The following is a 25,201-nucleotide window of genomic DNA, read 5'->3' as shown; positions in this document are numbered from 1 at the left end:
GCCTTGGCCTGCTTTCTGGAACCGATTCACTCACATTTTAATGAATGGTTCCAGTGCCTCATTATTACAGCCTTCATTCAGGTGAAGAGATCAGTAGACGGGGCTCAAGCGAAGGGTCCATGTAGAATTTCCAGAAGGTGTGCTGGGACCCGTCAATGGGTCTGGGGACATTTCAGATGAGCTGCGAGGCTACCAACAATGGGTAAGGGGATCCAAATGATCCCCTTGCACTCATTAAAAGAATGTGTGACAGGGTGTGTGTGTGTGTTGTGAAGCACTCCAGTTGGAGAACAGCCTTTACCAAAGGTGTTGTGGACTTTGAAGAAGCTTGAACTCAGGACGAAAGGGAGAAACGTGCTAAGAAGGAGGCACGTTTGGCAAACCCTCACCATGATCAACTCTTGCCCGGAAACCTATGTTCCCAGAACTGGTGTCCACAGTCACCTATGGACACACTTTAAGACCGTGTTCATGGAAGACAATCTTAATTGGCTCTGAGTGATCACCAAATAAGAAGGGTAGGCCTGCCCCTGCTGCTGACACACCTATGGTCATGCCTCTTCCTCACTTAGTATGCTTGAAAAAGGGTTGTGTACACTTATCAACATATGCATGTAAAGCTCAACCATCAAGGGAGATCCTGAGTAACCCAGGATCTCCCCTTGGATGGTAGAGCCTCCACTTACATAGGGCACCTTCTTATTCTCATACATAGTGAATGCACAACTAGTAGGGTGTGTGGTTTCTGAGCAAGTCAATAGCTGGGCATGGAGGGGCAGGAGCAGCCTTATAGCCATGTGACACACACATTCCGGCATTCTTTGAGCACATGGGATAGGGGTTTATCAGTCCCCCTACCAACAGTGCAGCAGCAGGGGCTAATGGCTGAGAAAGTTCTGGCTTAAGGGACAGGACTGACAAGTGAGTTCTGAACAAAGTCATAATTTAATTGATGGACAGTGCTCAAAAAACAGGAGCAACAAAACTCAGCCCCCTTATATTTTGTGATAGCTTGCTTAGCTACTCTTTTATTGAAGGGAAGGGGGAGCAGGGTATGATCTGGGTAAAATTAGGAGGAGGCAGGGTGGGTCTTGGGGTTTTTATCAAGAATCGTCCTGCCTTTATCCCACTTTAATTTCAAGACTTGATGGTCCCACATTGTTAAAGTTTGAGGACCTTCAAAATACACAGGCATAACAGAGCAGCATAAAGCTTCTGTCTAATTCTGTAGGGTGGCACACGAGAGACTTTGCCTATCTACTTATAGAAGGCATTTAGAGAAAAATCTAACAAAATGTATGTGGCAACATAATCTTTATTTTATTTATTGAATTTATATACCGCCCTATACCCAGAGATCTTAGGGCGGATCACAGAATAAAATATTGGCTTTGTAAGGACCTTGGTGGCAATAAATAGCACTTATGTGCAGCCTGTTTGAAAGTTAAAACATTATGGGAGAATGTTTTTTAAAGTTGTGTCAGATGCTCGAAGGATATGTTCTTCCAACATCTTCATGAGGAGCGAATGCGTGGAGAGGGGAGTTGTACACGTGCTCAGTTGTATGTCAGCAAGTTCTCCTTTTGAATTTAAGTGCATGCACACAAATGGTGCTTCCAGATGGGGGCTTAATATTGTAACTGGTCAATGAGATGGCAAACAAGTTGTTGGCAACATTAGAAAACAAAAACAAACTTCTAGTCAATTTCTGCAAGAAAGGAAAAAAATATAGATTAAACAGGCATTAAATTGGGGGGGGGGGATTGTGGACTGGCTAGGACTGATGGAAGTTGTAGCCAAAAAGCATCTGAAGAGCACCAGTGATGGTTTGTTTAAATGCATACCTTTAGCTAAGTTCTATGATGAAAAAGAATCAGTCTATTTCTAGATAAATGGATTTATGATTTACTAACATTTTAGCTACAAACAGAATGTCAATCCCTATCTTTTTGTCCTTTCTTTGTGAAGGTCTGTAGGGACTCGTATGTGCTGAATATTTGTAAAATAGTAAGAACACACCAGGTAAAACATAGTGATAACAGAACAGAAAAGAAATAGGGAGTTCATTGCATAATATCTTAAGCGTAAGAGCTAGATTATTTATCTCTTATATAATTGCTCTGCATCAGCAAGAGCTTTTCATTGCTATTGATACGTGCAATTAAGTCTCTGCTGTCTGCCATGTCAAACACAGTTTTGACTCACCATCTCCTCTCCAAGGCCACTCTATCCCAAGACGCCCCAGACAACTCCATTCTTCTGCTCCACTTCTGCTAATCCAGATCTCCCTCTGCTGGCAGCAAAATAAAATGATACAAAGTTAGAATTTCACAAAAATCATGCTGGGCAGGAGACATTCGGGAATCAGGTGATTGACTGGACTGCTGAGTAAATCAACCCAGTATTTAATTATTTCAGGAACTGCTTCAAGGCATATTAATCTTTTTATGTCCCTTGGAATAACAGGGTGAGATTAAGAAATCCGGAAGCTCTCATTGTGGAATTTATTCCAGTGGATCTATAAGCTTCTCAGATGGAATATACACAGGAAAACACACTTAACTTCAGACTAGGATGGCCAGGGAAAAGGAAAATAGAGTTTGTGTATTGTTTCAGAAATTGTGTTATTTAAGAAATTTGTGTGAGTTAGGCAGCTTTGCTTTTAGATTAAAACCAAATTGAATCTTCCACCTTCCCTAAAATACTCCTATTAAAATGTGTATATCATGGCAGCCTAATGTAACCACCACACAAGTAGTTTCCTATACAGTATAATATTGCTGCAGCAGGAGCCTGATTTGGTGCTGAGGCCCTTAATGAGATAGTATGAATATATCAGTGGCGAAAGGGAGGGTGGGCTCTGATCCCCAAGGCCCCCTTCCCCCACCATCCAGAATGATCAAACCAGCCAGAAGAATAAACGAGTCTTGAGGCACCTTAAAACCTACAGTGGTACCTTGGTTTACAAACTTAATCCATTCTGGAAGTCCATTCTTAAACCGAAACCGTTCTTAAACCAAGGCACGCTTTCCCTAATGAGGCCTCCTGCCATCGGGGCCCTGCCACCATTTGGATTCCGTTCTTAGACCGAGGTAAAGTATGCAAACTGGGACACTACTTCCAGTTTTGCGGAGTTCGTAAACCGAATCATTCATAAACAGAGCTGTTCTTAAACCGAGGGACCAGTGTAATTGACTTAGTGGATCACAGCGTACTTCATCAGATTCATGAAGTATAATACAGATGGTGTTGCTGGTGGAAAAGGAGGGAATGTAGAGGTGTGTGTTCAAAGGGAAAGGAAATGCAAAACAAGAACCAGGCCCAAATGGATATGCCATAAAATTGTAAAGTTGGAAGGGATTATGAGGGTCATCTAGTCCAATCCTCTGCAGTGCAGGAATCTTTTGCCCAGTGTGGGGTTTTAAGGTGCCACAAGGCTCTTTGTTGTTTTGTAGCAACAGACTTAACACAGCTACTCTTCTGATATCTGCCATATTCTGCTCATTGCTACCCCTTTTTTGCCTTATTTTCTTTTTACCCTGGACTAAGCATATCCAGGACCACAGCTTCCAGGCTGTTTGGCGTGAAATTCACTGCAAGTAGTATAGCCCTTTCCCTTACCCCATTCAGAGCTTTGCAAGCTTATTCCTCCCCAGACAGGCAGTGTGAAAAGAGCTGCCAGTCCATATTTCCACTGAAACTTGGCAAAGTCTGTTAGTTTTTAGAGTTCCCTAGCCTGCAATCCTGCACATACTTTTGAATATGTCTATTGCACAGAGTGAGACTTAGTTCTGAGTAAATATGGAGGGATTGTGTTGCATGTATAATATGACTGCCAGATCTTGCCATCTGACATGTTTGCTGCTAATTACTGCAGATTAAGCTTCCTGTTTCAATTTCAGTTCAAGATGGGGTTAGTTGAGATGAGAGATTCCATGACTACTAGCATGACTGTTATTACCACAAGTACTGTTTATTTGGGGGAAATGCAGGGCCATACCTTTTAGCCAGCATAAGTAAGGAAAAGGCTTGTATCTATAGATGCCTAGGAGAAAGGGACAGGTCTGAAAGCAAGGCAGTAAGAATGAACAGGGTTAAGTAGTATTAGATAGAATCATAGAGTTGGAAAATACACTGAGGATCATTTCGCCCACCTCCCTGCAATGCAGGAATATTCAGCGGTCCCATACGGGGATCGAACCTGCAAAAGTGCAGTGATGATCCAGAAAGTGGAGAAATACGGGGGGCGGGGGAGAGAGGGAAAGAGAGAGCATGGAATAGAAGTATTTATTTATTTCATAAAAATTACATCATGGAATCATAGAGCTGAACAGTTGGAAGGGACCCCAAGGGTCATCTAGTCCAACCCCTTCAATGCAGGAATCTCAGCTAAAGCATCCATGACAGGTGGCCATCCTATCTCTCCTTAAAAACCTCCAGTGAAGGAGTGTCTACCACCTTCCGAGGGAGTCTGTTCCAGTGGCGTAGCGTGGGGGGTGCAGGGGGGGCCGGCCGCACCGGGCGCAACGTCTGGGGGTTAGGGTTAGGGGGCGCAAATTACTTGCCTTGCCCCGGGTGCTGACAACCCACGCTACGCCACTGGTCTGTTCCACTTGATTTTAAGAAAAGAAAAAGCTTGATTCTAAGGAAAAACTTCATCCCCAGTTAGCTCTCTCTGTGTTGTTTATAACATATAAAATAATAAGTAGCTGAGTCAATCCGTAATTCCCACCCCCAAACCACAGTAAAAACTTGAAAGCTTGTTCCCTATTTTGCAACATTTTATTTGGTCTAAAAAAAGACATTAAATGCCCTACTATAATATATTTGTTGTTTGTTAGCCATGTATCTCCCTGTTATTTATTATAAATCATTTATGTTGTATGTTGGGGCAGAGACCGATCTTTTTTGCTTATGCAAAACACCTTGTGCATTGATGACACTATATAAATACTAACATGGGTTATTATTTTTCACAGCAACATTGATTTTATTTAAGAAACATTATGTCCAGCTTTTTTCAGCACAATAGTTCTCAGTGTAGATTTTCCACTGTATTGAAATCAACTACAATTTTTATTATGGGATCTGCCATTTGAGATTTAGCGCGCAATTAGTATTTAATTATTTAATTAGCATGGGTGTTTAATTAATTAGCATTAGTATTTAATTAAGGATACATTGCTATTACCACTTCCACAAATGATGTGCAAGCAGGATGTGGAGCATAGGATTAACCTGCAGCAGCTCAGATCACGAGTCTGTGAAATCAAATATCTTGTATTTCAGAGTGCCTGATACCTACACTTGGACAATAAGGCACAAATCCTGTGTTAATGCATTTCTTCCTTTGAACGTTCTTGCACATAGGGTGGGTTTCATGCTTGTACGATAATGCACACTGCCGAGTAGGAGGAGGAGGAGGAGGAGGAAGATGCGAGTTTCAGCATCAGCTGTCTTGCTGATGAGGCTGTTTTCTTTGTAGTGAGAGAAGGTAGCACAGCATTTCTGTCTGAAGCCAGCTGGTGATGCTGCAGCCTTGCAAGAAGGATTTGCATGGTGGTGGGGAATACAGATTTCCCATCCGCGCATCAAACCACTGCTGGGTGACTGAAGCATCTGCCTCGCCTGGAGAGGGTGATGGTGCTGTGCAGACCCCAGCAATGGAGGTAGGAGTGCTCCAAGGGGGGCATTTTCATTATCTCACTAATCTCCCCTTTGGTGACCTGCCAGACTTCCCTGGAAGAGAGTGAGACAGAAGGGGATTACTGGAATCACCCATCTCGCTGAGCAGCCGCAGGGGGAGGTGGGAGGGATGGGAATGATTGGTGTTCCACCCGCAGGCCTTAATCCCCACTGGCTGTCGCTCAAGCAGGATGGTTTGCAGGCGCTGTCGGATTAAAGCAGAATGGAAGGGTTCTGTAGGGTTGGAGCCTTCCTGCATGGCTGAAGTAAGATTTTACCTTCCAACCCTCCGCCTTGCCAAGAAGGGCTGCTGCACGCTGGGACCCCAAGCAGGATTTGTACATGGTGCCACAGGAGAGAGGGGCAGAAGGTCACCTGGGATTATACCCCCTGCCTGATTCCACGAGATGGTTCATACCCAGGTGAGATGGTTCATACCCAAGTTGGAGGCTTTGAAGTGCATTGTTCTACCTTTGGAATGTGAATGACGGGAGAGAGGGGAGGGGTGCCTGATAGGCAACAATGGAGCAGGCTGTTGAAAGGTGGAACAAAGAGGTAACTGATCACTCTCAGTTTGAAATTCAATAGCATAAGGATACATTGGTTGAAATCCAGGGTCGGAGGCTTGTAGCATCAACAGTGGAAGACGCTTGTTGCAGCATTAATTTTTTTCGTTTTTAACAGAAACAATTCAGTGTGAATCCAATGTCACTTCTAAAGCACAATGTGCCCCCAGCCGTGTTTGCCAGCAAATACAGAGCTCTAGAGGTGGTGGGACAGTTGAAATGGAGGCAGATTGGCCTCTTGCTGTGATTTTTGCAACCCAGCGAGAGAGAGTGGGAAGTGTGTGTTTTGGGTATGTGCTGGGAGTGTAGGATGGTTGCACCTGTGATGAAGCAGGCTGACTGTACTCTCATGCGGGTGGAGGAGGCAGAGCAGCTGTGCTGATCTATTTACAGTATTTGCCTGGCTCCAGCGGGAGATCTGTGCCTTCATGTCCTAGATAAAAACCTTTCTTTTGCTCCTGCTCAAACAGATATGGCACACTGGAAACCTTCTAATGTAAAGTGCTCTGTGCTACAGCGTTCCAGGAACCTCTTGAATCCATTGATGAGAGTTTTAAGGCGATTCTGATAAATAGGGCAGTATCTGTATAAATATAATTGCTATGCTGTGCCAGAACAAAGATCTCCCTAGCACAGCATTCTGTCCCCGACTAGAGCCACTCATATGCCCAAAGGAAGCTTGCAAACAGGGCAAGTCTGCAGTAGCTATCCTTCTTCTTTGTTCCTAGCATTGTGTAATTATCAGCAAACTGCCTCTGAATGTGGAGGCTCCATTGCTAGCTATTATGGCTTTCAGCCACTGATGTCCCTGTCCTCCATCTAATCTGATTATTGATTGCTGGTGGGTGGACAATGTATTTTTTTATTGCTTTGGGCTATTTTATAGTATCTTTGCATTTTTACAATGTAAGTCACTTTGAGATTCTCTTTTTTCATAGGAACATAGGAAGCAGTCTTATATTAAGTCAGACTTTTGGTCCATCTGTCCCAATATTGTCTACAATGAGTGGCAGTACCTTCTCCAGAGTTTCAGACCAGAGTCTCTCCCAAGCTTAACTGGAAATGACAGAGATTGAACCTGGGACCTTCTGCATGCAACTCAGATAAAAAAGCAGTTAATAAATTGAATAAATCATCATCATCATCATAGTCAATCCACTTCACTAATGCTCATCTCAGCAATCTCTGCAAATGATTTCCACAGTATGATATGGTATGATGAGTAATGATAAATTAATTGTGATATTTCTCTCCCTCCCCGAGTCTGGATTTAGACTAGTGACATTCTCTGTGTGGCCTGGCTACTGCAATAGCTTTGCTGGTTCTTTAAGTTTATTCCAGTTTCTTCTAGTAGCAGAAGACATGCTGGGACTAATTAAATCAGAAATTGGCCAACATATTTCTAAAACAAACATGTGCACACAAGTCTCTGTGTAATTAGGATTTGGGGGGTACAGTCCCCCCCCCCCGAACAAATCCAAACACTTTTTTAGTTTCATCTTTGGCTGTTTGTAGCCATATTGATCAGACAAACACAGGAATGTGCCTTATGTTGTGTCAGATCCATCTAGCTCACTGTTGTCCACACTGGACAGAGCCCATCTATATATACTAGTAACAGTAAGAGCTCCCCATAACCTGTTTGAAGATCTCCCATTCCCACAGCTTTGTTTGTTTGTTTGTTTGGTTATTACATTTCTATATTGCCTTTCGTTCTTAGGAGCTTAGGACAAGGTGCTTGGGGTCTTCTTTGATCCAACATTGACAGCTGAGACATAAATGGCCTCAGTGACCTCAAACACCTTTTACCAGTTTCTGCTAGTTTGTCAGCTGCGGCCTTTCCTGCATAGGGATAGCCTGGCCACAGTGATCCTCCAGATCTGATAACCTCCAGATTGGATTGCAATAAGTGCATGATGGGTATCTTGAGAATGGTTCAGAAGCTCCAGTCTGACTGCTAAAATTCTGGCTGGTTTACCGAGGAGATGTATTAATGTCAGTTCATAACAAACTACATTGGCTTCCAGTTCACTACTGAGTGCAATTCCTGTGTTCAAGGGTTTGGGTTCCAAATATCTGAGGGAGAGCACCTCCACCCATATCAGCTCGCCTGTGCATTAAGATAATTAAAAAAAGCCCCTTCTCCATGTTTCCTCTTTAGAAGAAGCACATTACAAATGCATAATAGAGAGGACTTCTCTGTGGTGGCACCACCACTATGGGCTTGTCCTCCTCAAGAGAGGAGGTGCCAACATTTGTTTTTGTTTTTTGATACCAGGTTAATGCCTTGTTTGTTTGTTTTGCCAGGCATTTTAGATTATGGTGTTTCGAACTGGTTGAATGTTTTTATTCCTCTGAATTGTATTGCATTGTTTATTATATTTGATTCTGCATTTTCAAGTCTCCTTGTATATCATGGTGTGATTAATTTTTGGGTATAGGATGGCTTTATTTTTATTTTTTAAAAATTAAATACATATATGTAAATAAATTCATGCAGTTACTCAAGTTTATCATCATAGCAACCATTGGGGGTAAGCTAATTTTAGAACCATCAGGAATCTGAATGTATTCTTCCTAGTTTGGATCTAGTACTTTACCCATTGCACACACATGGGCTGTACACACCACGTGCAGTCTCTAGAGACTCTGGATTTAGATCAGCTGTAGATTATCCAGATTCCATAGGTTCAATTAAGGATTGTTGTTATAATGCCCATTGTTTGCGTTTCTTCATAAGAGCTGGTAGTCAAAGATCCCTTCTGGCATATTTTTACTCTGGTACATGAGATGTACCGGGAAAACTGCTGTTCTGCCAAATATTGTGGTGTAGCTGGTTGCATTTACACTTCCTGCATCATGCCTTTTTCCTGATTCTGTGTGAGACTGAGATTGATTCCTGGCTGGCAACAGATAGTTCATATTTCATAAGCTGTTCATTGAATTTGTTCTTTCAGTAAAGGTCTGTAGTGGTGTTACCTCTATAAAAGATTCTACACATCCTGAGTAGCTATAGACCGATGATTACTCTTTCGGAATGGAGAAGGTTGGTGACCAGCAATTGCACTTTCAGAGTGCTGTGTTACCCAGAGGGAAGTTTCTGGATCTGAGAAGGAAGCCCGCTTTAGTTCATTATGACCAGGAAGCAACAGTATACAGAAGGATCTGAGGCTTGTCAGTTTGAAAGTCACAGATACTCCTTTGGCAGGGGGAGCATTGGAATTAGGTTTGTGACATCCTTCCATTTAGCTGTCACACAGATACACCACCCTAACATTATGTTCAAAGTTCATGCTCTAAAACAATGGCTCTTTAAAAAATGTAATCTTGTAGGATGTCACTTAATTGTTAGAAAAAGTATAATCTTCCCTCTGCTTCTGCTTAGTGTGAGGGTTGGGCTCAAAGATAGAGCTCCATTGTCAACCTACCCTAGGCCCTCAGTAGCAAGTGCCTGGTATTATGTACTTTGAAATTGCAGTATAGAAGCCACTGCTTTTGGTCTGGTGATATGAATCTAAGTCTGCAATTGTCATGTACACACTGTGGGGTGGGGAAGAGCTCTCTGGGTTTAGAAGGTCCAAACTTGATGACATGTGGAATAAGTCAATGCATTTCATGTTATCTGTTTTGTTAAACAACAACAACAACAACACAGAGGGGATGAGGAATGGGACTGTAGCTTGCTGAAGGAGAGATTTAATTGTTGATGTCAATGGCTTCTTCCCCACCATGGCAAAGAGTTGCTTCAGTGGGAGGGGGGCAGTTTTAATTGCAACCGTGGCACAGGAAGAAAGGGTTAAACTCTACCTCCCTGTTCATGATGGTCCCTATCCTGATCCCCCCCCCCAAAAAAAAACCCACATACACAAACGCTCAATGCATTCAGACATTTAATGTGTCATCTGGCTGGGTCATTCTGAAATGCTTGAGTTTGTTTTCAGAGTTAACCCTGGCTCTCTGGGTCACAGTTTGCTCTAGCAAACATGACAGCAGCAGCTGTGCCCTGCCTGCTCCCTTTCCTTAAAGCATTGTCATCATGCTTTAGACATTCCAGGGCCTCAGTTAGAGAACTGCTTGAAGCCTGCGTGGCTTGATGGTAATGGGCCAGATTTAAAACTCTGCAGCTGGGTGGGTGTATGTCATCTAAGTTACCTCATAGGGAAGAAAAGCTGGCCTGATTTTGCGTGTGGCTTTCTTTCCACCATGCTTCACAAAGGCACGCTGTGATTGCCACATACATGTCTCCTGTCATCCAGCAATGAAATACAATCACATCGCCTCTAGGGTGAAGCATGCTGTTTTATTTTGGTCAGAGAAAGCAGGAGAGTGTATGATCATGTTGCACTCTTTTGTTCGTGCCAACCAAGTCTGTTTGCGAAGTCCTGTATAAGGAAAGTGGGATAGAAATCATATATATATATATATATATATATATATATATATATATATGCGCATAAATAAATAAGACAGTGGCTGTTCCTTCTACTTTCTCTGTTATTTGCTTTGCCTATAGCCGTCATTTACCCTTACTATGTTTATGTAGCCTCAGCTAGAACTGAAACATGAAAAGTCATGTTCTGTGTCTCCCCCGCCACCCCAAGTTCTTGTGCAAATGAAATCAGCAGTTGGCCATAGAACTCCTGGCTTCTTTGGGTTCCCTGGAGCACAAGGCATTTGGATGCCCATCTGCTAAGCATTTTCCCAGACTTTCCATTTCGCTCAAAACTTCCCTATCTGTGACAGTGTCTTGAAATAGATGTCCTTGTAATCCAGCCTTCCTCAAAATGATACCTTCCAGACATTTGGGACTGCGGTTGTTATGCTCCCTGGCCATAGGCCATGCAGGCCAAAGGTGATGGGAGCTGGAATCCAAAACATCTGGAGGACACTAACTTGGGGATGGCTATTTTAATCGTAATACTTAGATATCAGAAACTCTAGGAAGTAGAACTATTCCTTTGCCTCTACGGTTTCACTCCAAATTTGGTGCTTCATTAAGATGGACTTGTGAGAATGTTATTGATTCCTAGTTTTCCATAGTGCCATATATTGAATTATGGTCTACTCCTTAAAGCGATTGATGTGGAAATCTGAGGTAGTGGTGCTTGATGGTGTGTGCATCTATATTGTTGCACGCCACCCCAGTCTCTAAGTGGTGCGAGATTCCAGGGGTTCCAGACTCTTACTCAGGGTTCATGTTTCTTTTGGAATGATGCACAGCGGAGACTGTGGTGTCTTTATGAAATATGGTTTATTTACAGATATATTCAACCTGAGCCTATGGTGGAGGTGTTCACAGCATCAACACCCAAAGAGGATCTTGCTTTTCCTGTAGGCCACAGCCTTGGATTCCAGCATAAATCAGGCATGGCTCTGTCTCCCAGCTGCCCAGCCTGGAGCCTTCCCATTTCCACGTTTTAGATCACATAAGTCAACTCTGGCCTTTGTCTTTCTAACTACCAGGGAATTGAGGACGGGTGGGGGACTACCCATTTGCTGTCTGGCACAAAGCCACTTCCTTTGTTACCTTAATGGCCCGTACCTAGAGGACCATTCCCTCACTAGGAAGCTAGCCTGTCTATTCCTGGAATTGAATCTATGCTGGATCCAGGAATTAGAAGGAGGTTCAAGCAATGCAGTCTACCCCACAAAAAACGCATAACAATATGTTTTAAATAGAAAAAGATGAGAGTGTTTCCAGAACTTTTCAAGGACTGGGTGCTTCTAACCTTTGCAAATCCTGGCATGCCATCAGTGAGCTGCCTGCTCTTCTGACTGGGACCCATCACTCCAGAAGGTCTGTCCAAGTTTGTCACTTCTGACAAGGCATTTTCCTGTTGGCTGGGACTTGGGTGCAGCAGCTATGACTCCTTCCTCCATGCCAGCTGGCCTCTGACCGTGTTCGGTTTCGGGACTTTGCCTCCCTTTGCCCTTTTAAAGATTGGGTTACTTAAAGAGTCGACAACTGTCTGGGGCATGAAAAACTGCCTCGGAGAGCTGGAGAGTTTGGACGGTTCCAGAGAAACTCTTCAGAGACCAAAGCAAGTAAACTAGAGGAGAGGAGTATTTTCTGGCTGGAAAGAAAGACAATGGTAAAGGCAAAGGACTATCCTTGGGAGACGTTTTGAGGAACGAATAGAACTGACCTAGCACAGTGACCTTTTGGTCAAAAGGAAGCTGGAGATCAAGATTGGCTTCTCAGCAGAGGAGATTGGCTTCCAGAGTATCCTTTGTGTTTTCTAGCTGCATAGCATGGAGATGGAATGTTATGTTTTTCTACATTACTGTGATCTCTTGATTTTCGCGCTCTCTGTGTAATGTAGAGGGGATTTCCCAGGCTTTCCTTAATGGTGAGGAGTTATGTGATTGGGATGCAATTTTTGTAAGCAGATGTATGTACACGCTTCCTAGAAGTCTTACTATCCCATTTTCTGATTGCTTCTAATCTTTGGGGTTCATTTAGTTTCAGGTCATCTGGGTGTGTTAGCTCACAGAAGGCACTTGTTTTTCGTTCAGTTTTGGATGTTGACCCAGGTATACTAATGTTATACAGTAATCACAGTTAACAATAATGCTTTATAGTAAAACTGTAAAATGTTCAGTGTTTTATTAATGAAGAGGGTTACTCTTTTCCTGAATGAATCCTTTGCCAAGAGAGTTAACACAGCCCTGAATTCAGTGGATGGAATCGTAGTAACATGAGCTCTCCTTCCTTAGGTAAGACCTCTGGTTCCTTAATGCAGAATGACTGAGCACAGAAGCAAAGGAAGAAAAAAATTAGGAACATTCCACTAATTTATTTTTCTGTGCAGAAACACATCCCTAGGTTAATGGAAGTGGGTTGTGTTTACATTTAATACATGCTGTTACTACTACTACTACTACTACTACTACTACTACTTTATTTAGTGCATTTCGAAATTGCAAGGTGCATTATATCCATTGAATGGTCTTTTTTTCCTATGTGTACATAGATTTTTTTTTATCACCACTGTACACTCAGTACAAAGATCTCCTTCAAAAGGTAAAAGATATAAGTCTGGGTGGGATGAAAAAAACAACAACACACCTCCCAGCAGCCATAAAGCATCATATTCCAGTAATCTTTACAGCAACCCTGTGAGGTAGTCTAGCAGTATTATCCCCATATAACAGATGGGGAAGCAGAGTGAGTGAGTGGGGGTGGTGGAGACTGAGGCTGAGTACAATCTTCTGCATGTCTGCTCAGAAGTAAACCCCACATAACTGAATGGGGCTGGCTACCAAGTACGTTGGAGCTACAGTTCTGTACCCAGTAACCTGGGAATAAGCCCCACTGAATTCATGCTTTTGAGTAGACACTGAGTAGAAGATTGCACTGTGAGTTACCTAGTGACTGCGTGACATTGAAATGAGGGAGTTTCCAGCTCCCTATGCTGTGCCAGCTCTAAAGCCGTTTGAAAAATATAAACAAAATCAAACTTTAGAAAATGCAGTTTTCCTGTTTCTTTCCTCCCTCTTTGTCTTTTGTTGGTACAGAAAGCAGTGAAGTCAGCGGAACTGAACCGCATGTCATATAGTGCCCAATGAAAAAAATTGAGTAAGACTTTCCTAACCAATTCCTTTGATGCCATAAGCATGCTTGGAATTGTACTAGTAAGCCTGTGGCCAACCAGATTTTGTTGGATTACAAGTCCCATCATCCCTCACCACTAACTTTGCTGGCTGGACTAGATGTGATTCGGAGTCAGAAACATATGGAGAACCACAGGGTCCCCACCCCCCACCCCCGATCTGGACACTCACAAGTCCTGCTGAACTCAGCTCCAAGTAGGGCGGCCAGATTCAAAAGAAGGCAGGACTCTGCACCTTTAATAGTTGTGTAGATGGGAGGATTTCACCAGGTGCATTGTGTGTGATGCTGAAATTTCTTCTGCACATCTGTTAAAGGTGCAGGAGTCTGATTCCTCCTTCTCTTGGCCACCCTAACTTCAACACTTCTTCAAATCTGACCCCCCCCCTTAATTTGGACCTCATCTAAAGCAAAGGAGTTAGTTTTTTAATTTTGTACTGAGGCTGGTTTGATAAATAAAACATGTCATGTATGATTTGGTCAGAAATAATACAGACTTTGACTCTTAAGGTTGTAAGAACATAGGAAGCACCTGCTGGATCAGGCCAATCATCCTGTTTTCACAGTGGTCAGCCAGATGTGTATTCTTAATTTGGTGGAGGACTTCACATATTGTAGTTTAATTCTTTTTCCAAGTTCAGTTGACTGCATGGGAAGAGTTCTAGGTCTGTTGGTCAGGAATTCTAGAGTTTTTAAGTTTTTAAACTTAAGTGAAACACTGGTTCTTTGGATGGAGGTGGTAAAATTGTCACTGATTTACAAGGGGGCAAAAAGAGTCAGGGACCTGGTTTTATGTTAGTTTATTCTTTTTAAATTGTGAGAGCTTGGGAGCAGTGAGAACTTATTTACAGATGTGTATACTTGGTGTGTATTTTTGCAAACAGGAGGACCAGATATAATGAATATAATGCAGCCTTTACATCTTATATTACAACTCCGCTTTAAAAGTCTCTTCAACTTGGAGAAGGCGAGGAGGTTGCAGTTGGGCATTGGTTAAATGTGGGCAAGAGTGCTTTCAAAGCAGCCGTAGTAACATGGTACCCTCCACCTCCCCTAAGTCTCAGCTAGCATGGTGAATTGTCAGGAATGATGGGGATGGGAGTCCAACATCTGGAGGTCACCTTGTTGGCTGCCTCTGTTCTGGAGGGGGGGGGGGAACCCTGGTCACATTTTGCAGCTGTTATACTGAAATAAAGAATCCTTATAAATTTTGCAAGAAAAAGCCCGAGCAAGATATGGATTCCTATGACCTTCTGGTATATCCTTTCTGTGCTCTTCCATGTGGGATCAGTAGATGCAAATGGAGTAGGAAATGGATGAATTATAGATTAAAAACAGTAATCTCAAAATGCTGGCTGTTCTTGGATATGTTGATCAAAAGCCTAGTCTCCACAAGAAGAAAGAGGAAGGTTGACCACCAGTGGCAGCTTCAGGATTCATTTCTTCAGTTCAGGGGTTTGTATAAACCACTTTATGACCAAAATTGGAGACTTAACTTAAGGATTGTGGTAGGAGGCAGCCTTTATCTCTCTTTAGCAAGAATATGTACTCTAGATTAGTTACCCTTTTACACACAGGAGCTAGACAGGAATTCAACTAAAAGCAAGCTTGTAAATAGGCAGTCACTTGCTCACCTGTGGCTAGTCAGAATTGCCACCAGGTGAGCAAATAGGGAGATTTTTTAAATATAAATTTGAGTTTGTGCCCTCCCCCCATCTCCCAGGCTATAGATGTGCTTTATCAATGACTTATACTGGTATGCATGCACAGGTGAGCATAGAAAAGTGTGGGCTGGCAACTTATTTGTGAGGCTGGTTAAAAGTAACAATGCTAGTGGTGTTACAAGAAACAATGCAGTTAGTTGGTAGTGAAAAACTGAGAGGGAGTTGTTCTTGGGGACTTTTCTCCCTGACTCTCTTTTTGACTGTGACTAAATAGCTTTGAAATGTGTTATTAAACCTGATCTCTGGCTCTCAGTGTCCCATCTGGTAGCACCCTCATGTTGCCATTTCATAATTTCAATTCTTGTGAAAGCTGTCATTACGCAATACCTCTGAACAGCTACAGCAGACGTGTACACAAGGTATCTCATAATATGTGTGGGTAGCCTTTCCGGCTTTCTTGACAACTTTGCTTTGTTTTTGCCTTATTTTTGTACTTATGAACTGATCTTGGGTGTCTGAAGTAGGGCCAAACAAGATGAGATGGTGACACATAAATGCTGCTTTTTACATGTCTGCCCCACTCATATATAAATCTGGGGTGTTTCAGGAGGAAGGGAGGTATATTTAGACTGAAAACAGTGAGAGGGCTTCTGAAAGAGCCTTGCTGCTGTTAAGAGTTGTGTGCCTTCACTACCAGTCTTGAAGGTGCCATGACAGGCTGCCATGATTGTACTGCTAGAATTGGGCCACCAGGATATCACTGTACCTCTGATTGTTGGAAATAGGGAGTGAATAAGTGAATGAGGTTGAATCGCTCCGTGTATTGTTCTGTGGTGCCACAGGAAAATAGAAATTAGCTGTGGATGGGTGGAGGTGATACAAGGCTTGACTGACCATATCCAGACAGATCTTCAGATACCCAGCATTTCTTGTTCACATTTATCAGTTTGCATGCAACCAGCATGGGCCAGGCAGAGTACAGAGTGGCTTCCCATGCCGAGTGACAATATCATGTGCTCCCATTTCTGTATTATGGCGCCAAACCACAGGAAGCTGTCTGGCAGTATCCTTAATTAACTGAGATAATTAGGCTGCAGATAAGAATTTCAGAGAGAGTATGCAGTGACATTTCAACCTGTTGCAGTCGCTCTGTAATCTAACTCTCTTCAAAGCAAGCTTTGTTGAGTTGCCAGCAGGCCCAGGCATGTGCTGTCATCCATAACAGCACTGGGTTGGACCCCAGCAGTGATCATGAAACTTTTGGAACTTTCCCTAGCAAATGAAAGTCCTTAAATAGCCTTCTCCTGGATTCCAACCAGAGGGCAGCAAATCTGCCTGCTTACTGGATGGTGGTAAATTTGCAGAGGTGAGTCAATGTTTTTTCACCACAGAGCTATTTGTTGAACAGCGCAGTCCTGCATGCTTACTCAGAAGAAAGCAATATTGTGTTCAACATTATGAATGATTCCCATTGAATAGGATTGCAGCCTCTGTTTAACCATAACATCTGTGCCCCAAACCCAAGTTTTGTACTCAATTGCTGTTTTTTTGTTTTTTTTTTAAAAAAGCATACAAAACTAAAGTCAAATCTGGGGCCATTTGTTAGAATATCCCTTAAAAACCCACAGGATTTTGGTGTGTGTTTTTTTGCTGAATTAAGCCATGTAATTACCCTGTTTTAAACGACCATTGTTTAAGGGGCATTTTAATGATCAAGAGGATGGAGCAACTTCCCTATGAGGAAAGCTTACGCAGTGGTTCTCAACCTGTGGGTCCCCAGATGTTGTTGGACTACAACTCCCATCATCCCTGAGCTCTGGCCTTGCTAGCTAGGGGTGATGGGAGTTTTAGTTCAACAACATCTGGGGACCCACAGGTTGAGAAAGGCTGGCTTACTGCATCTGAGACTTTTTAGTTTAGAGAAACGGTGAGTAAGAGGTGACATGATAAAAGTTTATAAAAATTATGCATAGCATGGAGGAATTGGAGAGAGAAAAGTTTCTCATAACACTAGAACTCATGGAGATAGAATGAATCTGCAGGCTGAAAGATACAGGACAGATAAAATAAAGTACTTATTCACACAGTGCATAAATTGTGGAACTTGCTCCCATAGCAGATAGTGATGGCCACCAACCTAGATGGCTTTAAAAGAGGATTAGACAAATTCATGGAGGATCTGGTTACTGGTGGCTGTTAGGCACGATGGCTGTGTTTTATCTCCACTCTGCTTGCCAGTTGATGAGTATCACAGGTGGGCAGAGTGCTGTTGTGCTCAAGTCCTGCTTGTGGGCTTCCCATAGGCTTCTGCTTGGCTACTGTCAGAGCAGGATGCTGGACTAGATGGGCCATTGGCTTGATTTAGCAGGCTATTCTTAACAAATGGCTTCAAGATTTGACTTCCATCTTTTTTTCATCAAAGAGTTTCTACCGCCCTCAAAGCCTATAAAAACTTGAAAAAATAAAAATTGTATTGAAACTATACAGAAAGTACAGTGACAATAAGAAACCATGCTATGAATGCTGCCTTTTATCCTTCAGCCGTTATTAGTGGTGTTTCGCACTGTAGCAACACTGAGGTGTTCCATTATGCTAGGAGCTGTATGGCTACCTACCAAGATGCATATTTCACAATCAGCATGGGAAGAGAATGTTGTTTCCATTCTCCTAATGAAGAACTAAGAGACTAATTAAAATAGCCTGCTCAAGGTCACTCCTTTCTTCTTCGCATACAGTTTTGTTGAATCTGTGCCTTCCGCATTGCAACCTTGCATTTTTATGGCAAGATGTAATCCCACAAGAAAAACTCCCAGAATGAGCACAACAGAAGAACAATCTGTGGGAAGCTGCAGAGATATATTTATAAATCAGAAAACAGATGAAGATTGGATTTGATATCCCGCTTTATCACTACCCTAAGGAGTCTCAAAGTGGCTAACATTCTCCTTTCCCTTCCTCCCCCACAACAAACACTCTGTGAGGTGAGTGGGGCTGAAAGACTTCAAAGAAGTGTGACTAGCCCAAGGTCACCCAGCAGCTGCATGTGGAGGAGCGGAGACACGAACCCGGTTCCCCAGATTACAGATCTACCGCTCTTAACCACTACACCACACTGGGAGAGGCTATAGGTGTCAAAATGCTAACCTGTTTGGAGACTCTGCTTCTTGATAGGAAGCTTTCATGCTTGATCAGTTTTTAAGCTTTGCATACTCTAGTTCAAAGGCCTCTGAATTTAGTCCACATGCAATGAATGGGAGATAGCCACCTAATAAACAGGTTGGCCTATGGGAGAGCAGGTCTTCTCTCAAGTATCCAGGTCCCCATTTGTGTATAAAGCTCTGAACAAGTATCAAATCTTTGAAGTGGTTTCAGTGGTGTATTGACAGCCAGTGCAGTTCCTTCAGAATATGTTCGCAGTCAGCCACTTCCTACAGGAGCCTAGCTGCAGTTTCCAGACAAGCTTCTTGGACAGTTCTACATGGGGGTGTCCTATCACTGGGCCTGATACTAGCACCCAAAGCAGATTTGCAGGAGCCTGTGCTCATATGAAGCTCTGGCCAAGGAAAAGTTTCACTCTCAAAAGCAGGAGACTTAACAGACTTCATAAAGCACCTGACACGATAGTCTTAAACACATTTAGTAGGGAGTAAGGCCTCTTGAGCTTGGCGTAATTTACCTTTGAGTAAACATGCTTAGGATTTAATTGTTAGTCATTTTTTGTTGTCCGTGCATGCACAAGGCCAGATAATCTGTTGCTGTCATGAGCATTGAGTGCTTGGTAGGCCCCGGCTTGTTGATGAAATTGGCATGGCAGAAGGGATCTGCCATAAGATCTCTTTTGTGGCTAACTTGTTCTGTACCACAGGATTTTCTTCTGAATTGCTCTCTTCAAAGAGCACACTGCTTATTCAAACAGGGCTGATTGGTAGTGTTTGTTCTCTGAATGCTTTGGGGAGGAGGGGGGGCGGTGCGGGAAGCAAGCACCAAGGAGACAGAAAAGCTTCCCCCTGCATCTTGCATGTTCCTTCTGCCTCCGGGTTCACTCTGTTCTCCATGGCACTAGCCAGGGCTTATTGTACTTGGCTGCTGATTCAGAAGCTTCAGTTCCCCAGCGAGCAGCCGAAACACACATGCCTTCCTCTTTTCCTCCCCCCCCCCATCCGTGGTTCGTATGCTCCCACCAGTACCCAGGTCTCCAATCCTTAACTCAACTCATGACAGGAGGAGGAGAATTTCCCTGTGGAAGGATCACACAGCCGGGCTCGTTACCAACACTGCTGCTCATGCCAGAAATGCACCCTTCTGAATCTGACCCCTGCCCTGGGAAAAAGATATTGCTGCTCAACTCTTTATTAGGAGTCTTTGTAAGTACAGCCTTCTTTCTTCTGCATTTTCAGGAGCATGGGCTCATCGGAGGGCAGATGGTAGCATGCAGGACCAGCCCAATATGTCTCGCTCCCTAGGATGGACAAGATTTCTCTCCCACCCCAGGTCCATGAACAGAAGCTGATCAGATTGGCAGTTGAATTGAACTTGAGTGCTGGCTGCCTCCACCACAACAGAGGGCAGCAGGTTGCTTACAGAGTGCAGGGCAAGCTGGGCGGCAAACACAGTTCTATCCTCCAAGTCTTTACCACCTGAGGCAGATGCCTTACTATGCCTAATGGTGGGGCCTGTCCTGGTTGCAGGACATTTGGGGGCACCTTGAGTGGGGTGATGAATCTACTGGGTTTATACTGGTTCTACTAGACTGCAGGATTCCTTATCATACTATATCTCCTAAAACCAGCCAGCTGGAGAAGAGGGCAGAAGAAGTAGGAGGTGCTGTTGCCAGAAGCTCCCATATGGTCCCTGTCTCTCTGCCTCTTCCATGATAAGCAGAAACATTTTGAGTGGTTGCAGTGCTAAACCTCTGCTGCTGGAAGGTTTTTGATGTTCCAGATGTTGCTGATCTTCAACTCCCGTCATCTCTGACCATTGGATATACTGGCTGCGTCTAATGGGAGCCCAGCAACATTTGGTGGACCACAGTTTATCCACCCCTGTTTTAGGTCTGTTTGCTGCAGGATCCTCTCCTACCCTGGAACTTTGCACCCTCTTCCCAAAAAGGAGAAGGCTATCAGTGGCTGGTAGCCATGATGGCTGTGTAGTACCTCCAGCCTCTGAATACTGGTTGCTGGGGAACACAAGTAGGGAGAACACTTTTGAGCTCACGTCTTTCTTACAGTCTTCCTATAAGTGTCTGCTTGATCACTGTGGCGGATGCTGGCCTAGATTGACCTCTTGGCCTTGCTACAGAAGGGTTCTTACGTTCTTATGCTTTTGGATAGAATACAGTTGTGATGCTCTGCTTCCCCTTTTGTGGGGAAGAATATCATCGTGATGGAGGTGGTTGGAATGTGCAGATTTTCATATTTATTCTGATTGTGTTCTTGAATCTTAGGAAATTGCTTTCTCAGGGTTTTTTTGTTTGTTTGTTTTTGCAAAAGTAGGCTGCTGTTCCCACTGCAGCACAGTTCTCCTGCTTACCTTACTAAATGTGAGGTGGCTTGGCAGCTGCTATGGTTAAATGAAACAACTTTGTCGTTTTTTGCTCAAGAAGTTGCGTCAGCTCAGGTCTTTAGGAGAAAGTTGTGCCCATTCCAGACAGTGTTCTGTTCTAGCACTGCCAGTCTGCAGATCAAATTGAATTTTAACACACACATACACACCGCTGTGCATTTGTAAGGTGACCCTTAGCTTATTTTAGACACTTAGGACTGAAATTTTTGAAACTCCGATGAATTTAGGCCAAGTTTCCTCCGCCTCCTTCCAAAAGACCTCAGTGTTCTGAGCAAGCCAATAGAGCTCCTTTTTCTTGTAATTGGCAGTGTCTAGGAAAACATGCCTTGTGCTTACTATTTTGAGCATAGGTTGCTTAGCCCTTTTCTTCCTCTGCTCTGTTTCTGAGCAAACTGGTTATCACTGAGCTGAATTTTATTCAGCATAGACTTTCCATTACCCAGCTTACAGAGGGCTGGCACTGCCGTTGCAGAATATGGCTCACTGGCCACATTCAGTACATAGAACTGAACACATAGTGTGTTTTCTCCTTCTGTGAAGCTGCTCATTTAAGGTGGCCTCCTACCACCCAAAAGAGATGAAATATACTGCTAAAGAAGAAGCTGATCTACATAAAATTTGGATATGCTAATTGATGTGTATGGATGCCAGTTTAAAAATAATCATTGGAATTTACATAGAAATTTACATAGAAAGACTTGTGACTGGGTGACCTGAGTGACTTCTCAGTCTGCTGTCCAGGTGCTGATTTCAAGGTCCCCAACTCTTTCTTGTGGTTCTTTATATGGAAATAAGACTTGGGGCTGTTCAGCCCTTCAGATAAAGAGTGTCTCTAAACAAAGTTCTCCTCAGTTTGGCTGCCTCTCAGCTCAAGGAAACTGGATTTGTGCTAGAGTTTTGTTTGCTGTTTAGATTTCTCTCCTACCTGTCCATTTGCTTAAGATGGAGGTTGTGTCTGTAGACTCCCGGCTCTGTAGACTCCCGGCCCCTGGACAGGGGTAATCTGGTTTAAATTGCCTTTGACGTGATAGCTTCTAAGTGCCCTCTTTGGTCATATGGGGCTCAGGAGGGTGGGGGTTATGTGAGGTTGGTGAGCTGTGCAAGTAGTAGCAGCATACTCTAGTACAAAAACATTTGTTATTATCTGAAAATAGAAAATCTGTAGCACTACCCAGTTTGTGGCTGATCCCTGAAAGTTTAAAAGAGCTTTATCCTGAAAATCCCATTACCCTGCTGTGGTTTTAGTACTATTCCCTTTAGTCTGATTATGTAACTAATGTTTCCATTTCCACATCCAGTGTGCATTCCTGTGTTCAAAATGAACCCAGTTTTCATCACCTTTAGGCAGCCAAGGCTTTCCTGGGTTTTTAATTTTGTCCAAAGAGCCTGGGAGAGGAAGTTCCTATAGCTTTATAAGGCATGAGACACCCGCTACACACCCACACATGCTTCCTCCTCTGGAAAAGCAGGCTGCAGGGCCCCCATCAGAGTCAAGAGAGCCTGGCTCATTCAAGCCAGCTGGGTTCCTGAACTCTGCTGCCTAAGTGGGAAAGAAAAGGTTCTCTTGGACTGTACAGATTGACTTTGCCCAAAGGCGTTTACACAGGCAGCCTAGAGTGCTGAGAGTGCCCTAACCTCCTCCTGATGTTAACGGGGAGCTAAAGGCGCTTTGCACCTTGTAGGATCAAGGCAGTTGAAAAAGCTGCCTCAGCGCTCCTGTAACCTCTGCGCTGAAGGCTGGCTGAAGCTCTCCTCCTCCTCCAAAGTAAAGTGCTCTGCAGCTTTCCATCTTGTGGTGTTTAATGGCAATGGCAGCCAATCCCCACCATCACACAGAAAAGTTATGGGCAACCCACCAACCCTTCTCCCAAACATCTATACGTACCACGCAACTATATACATGCTCCCCTTACATGCACAATCTCATGTCACTCTTTTCACCTTAGGATTTCATATTGCTTCTTTGTTTTTCTTCCTTTCCACTTCTTTCCCCCTCTGAACTATCTCCTTCCAAACCCCATTTCTCTCTTATTCCATGCTTCATCCCATTTCTCGCTCTGTTTGTTTTCTGCAGCCTCTGCTCCACCTTTTCCCTCTTAAACTCCAATTGTTTCATCTATGCTTAGTCCCCACTCATGGTTTACAAGCTTGATTCAAGTGGTCTGTGAAGTGTCCGTGGATTTATAGTTGAAGATGGGAGAAGGCACATCCACCGTATTAAATATTTATATTGATTTTTAATTGTATTTTATTGCTTTTATCTCTCATATGTTGGTATTTGTATTACAGACTAAATTCTGTGGAATTCACCTGTAATACAATCAAATGCAATATATAAGAAATAAAGGAAGCACTAAAAAATACAATTAAAAATCATGTCACGTCTAACGGAGCATTACAGTTTCAACAAGGGGCAGAAAAATCATTCAGCAGTCTGCCAAGACCTGCAGCAACTTTTCAAATGGTTTGGGGTGGGAGAGGTTTTGGGAAATACTGCCCTAGTGCATGAAAGCATATTACATAATGAAAATTTGTTGATTCATAAGATGCTACGAGACACTCTGGGTTGTGTCCAATGCTAGTGCTACTTAGAGTATATCCACTGAAATTAACCAAACTAAGTTGGTTGTGTTCATTTGGTTCAGTGCATCTTCTTTGAGTAGAATCAATGTTGGGTGCAACCCTTGGTTTTTTCTGCAGCAGACTGACATGGCTGCCCCTCTGAAAATTGCCTCTGTTTCAGTCAATCACCCAAGTTGGCTTGGTTTTCCTCAGGCACTATGACCTCACTGCTACTGTCAGCAAGATTGCTTGCCTCCTCTTGTCACGCTGCCTGCCTTTTGAGTGCAACCCTTCTCTCAGAGATGGCTTGCTCCAGGATCGCACAAGGCTCCTGCTGAGATTTCAAACATTCTGTGCCCCTTCAATATCATTATCCAGTCAGGCTGAGGAAATTGCTTCTTTTGTGTGCATTAATTGAGGAAGCATATAACCTCCCTGTGGGACTTTTGTCTACATAGTAGGCAAGGGAAATGTATTTTTGGCTGTTTCCAAGGTCTTGTCACTAATTTGCGTATTGATATTCAAAGCACTTGGTCAGTCATGCTCTTCCTTCCTTCAAACAATTACTTTCTCCCTCTTTCCTATGTTGATAGTATTCTTTTTCTTTTGAGGTAGCTTTTATACTCCGTAACACAATATAAAAAGCACACTGTGCTGGTTGCTATGCTAACCCAGAATTTGGTCCTCTCTTAATAGGTATGCTGTGGTCACTATGACATACAGTTCTGTGAGTCATTCTGGGGACTGGGTTTTTTAAAAAAAAGAAATAGAAGAGCATCACAAAAGGCTAGCAGTTTCTTACCTCTTTTCTGTCAGGTAATTCCCCCATCAAAGATCTTCCCTGGTCCCTAGCTGCTTTTATTCCTGTTATGAAAGAAGATAATTTCCTATCTTTTGCACAGTTGGAGTAAAAGCAGTGGGGAATGGGGATTTGGGGCAGGAAAATAGCCTCAATGGGAAAGGATTTGGAATATTTTCCCCTGTCCAGTTAAATGGCAGTTTCATTGCTTGCATTTTGTAAAACAAAAGTGTAACATGTAGTTCCACCCTACATTGATGTTACTGGGGAGTTTCACATATTCTGCAGGGAAAATTTGATGCTTGATGGGGAACCTCCATTTTGTATCTTGTGTTTTGACACCCTTAGGCAAATAGGAAGAAACCTCTTTCAAGAAACCTCTTTCAACAATTGTGGCTTCCCGCAAAGAGTCCATAGCTTGTTGAAGGTGCTGAAAGTTATTAGGAGACCCCACACAGAGTTATAATTCACACCACCATCAACTAGCTACAGTTTCCAGGATTTTGTTAAAGTGCTATAAGAGTGCTTTAAATGTATGGCCTGGGTGTGCCCTTGGACAAGGTGGCATATGATAAACCTCCTGTTCTGCCAATCACTTTCTTTGGTGCTTCATGCAAGGGGAGAATAGGTGTGCAGTTGGGGCATTAGATCCCTGCCAGTCTTGAAGGCTTGCTATTTTATGAAACAGCTCTGCATGCTTGTAGCTTCCAGACTTTGTAGCTTCCAGGTTAGGCTGAGAGGCAGTGTCTGA

The 25,201-nt window shown here is 43.3% G+C and overlaps 1 protein-coding gene across 10 annotated transcripts in view; it reads left to right on the top strand.

The window, feature by feature from the left end:
• Positions 1–25,201, top strand: part of TMCC2 (transmembrane and coiled-coil domain family 2) — an 87,902-nt gene that overhangs the window by 42,109 nt on the left and 20,592 nt on the right. For 2 of the 10 annotated variants that reach the window (XM_079979236.1, XM_079979245.1), the window contains exon 1: positions 12,187–12,474. The exons of 3 other annotated variants lie outside the window; for them this stretch is intronic. Coding sequence is in view for 5 of the 7 variants with exons in the window: in XM_079979240.1 (XP_079835366.1) it covers positions 5,529–5,669 (141 nt within the window). In the remaining 2 variants the exon portion in view is untranslated. 5 more of the 10 variants (XM_079979243.1, XM_079979241.1, XM_079979242.1 and 2 more) reach the window with 5 other exon arrangements.

The sequence above is a fragment of the Podarcis cretensis genome (genome assembly GCF_951804945.1).
Source record: "Podarcis cretensis genome assembly, chromosome: 6".
NCBI classification, from domain to species: domain Eukaryota; kingdom Metazoa; phylum Chordata; class Lepidosauria; order Squamata; family Lacertidae; genus Podarcis; species Podarcis cretensis.
Note: the sequence above shows the minus strand (reverse complement) of the source record. Positions and strands in the feature narration are given on the sequence as shown.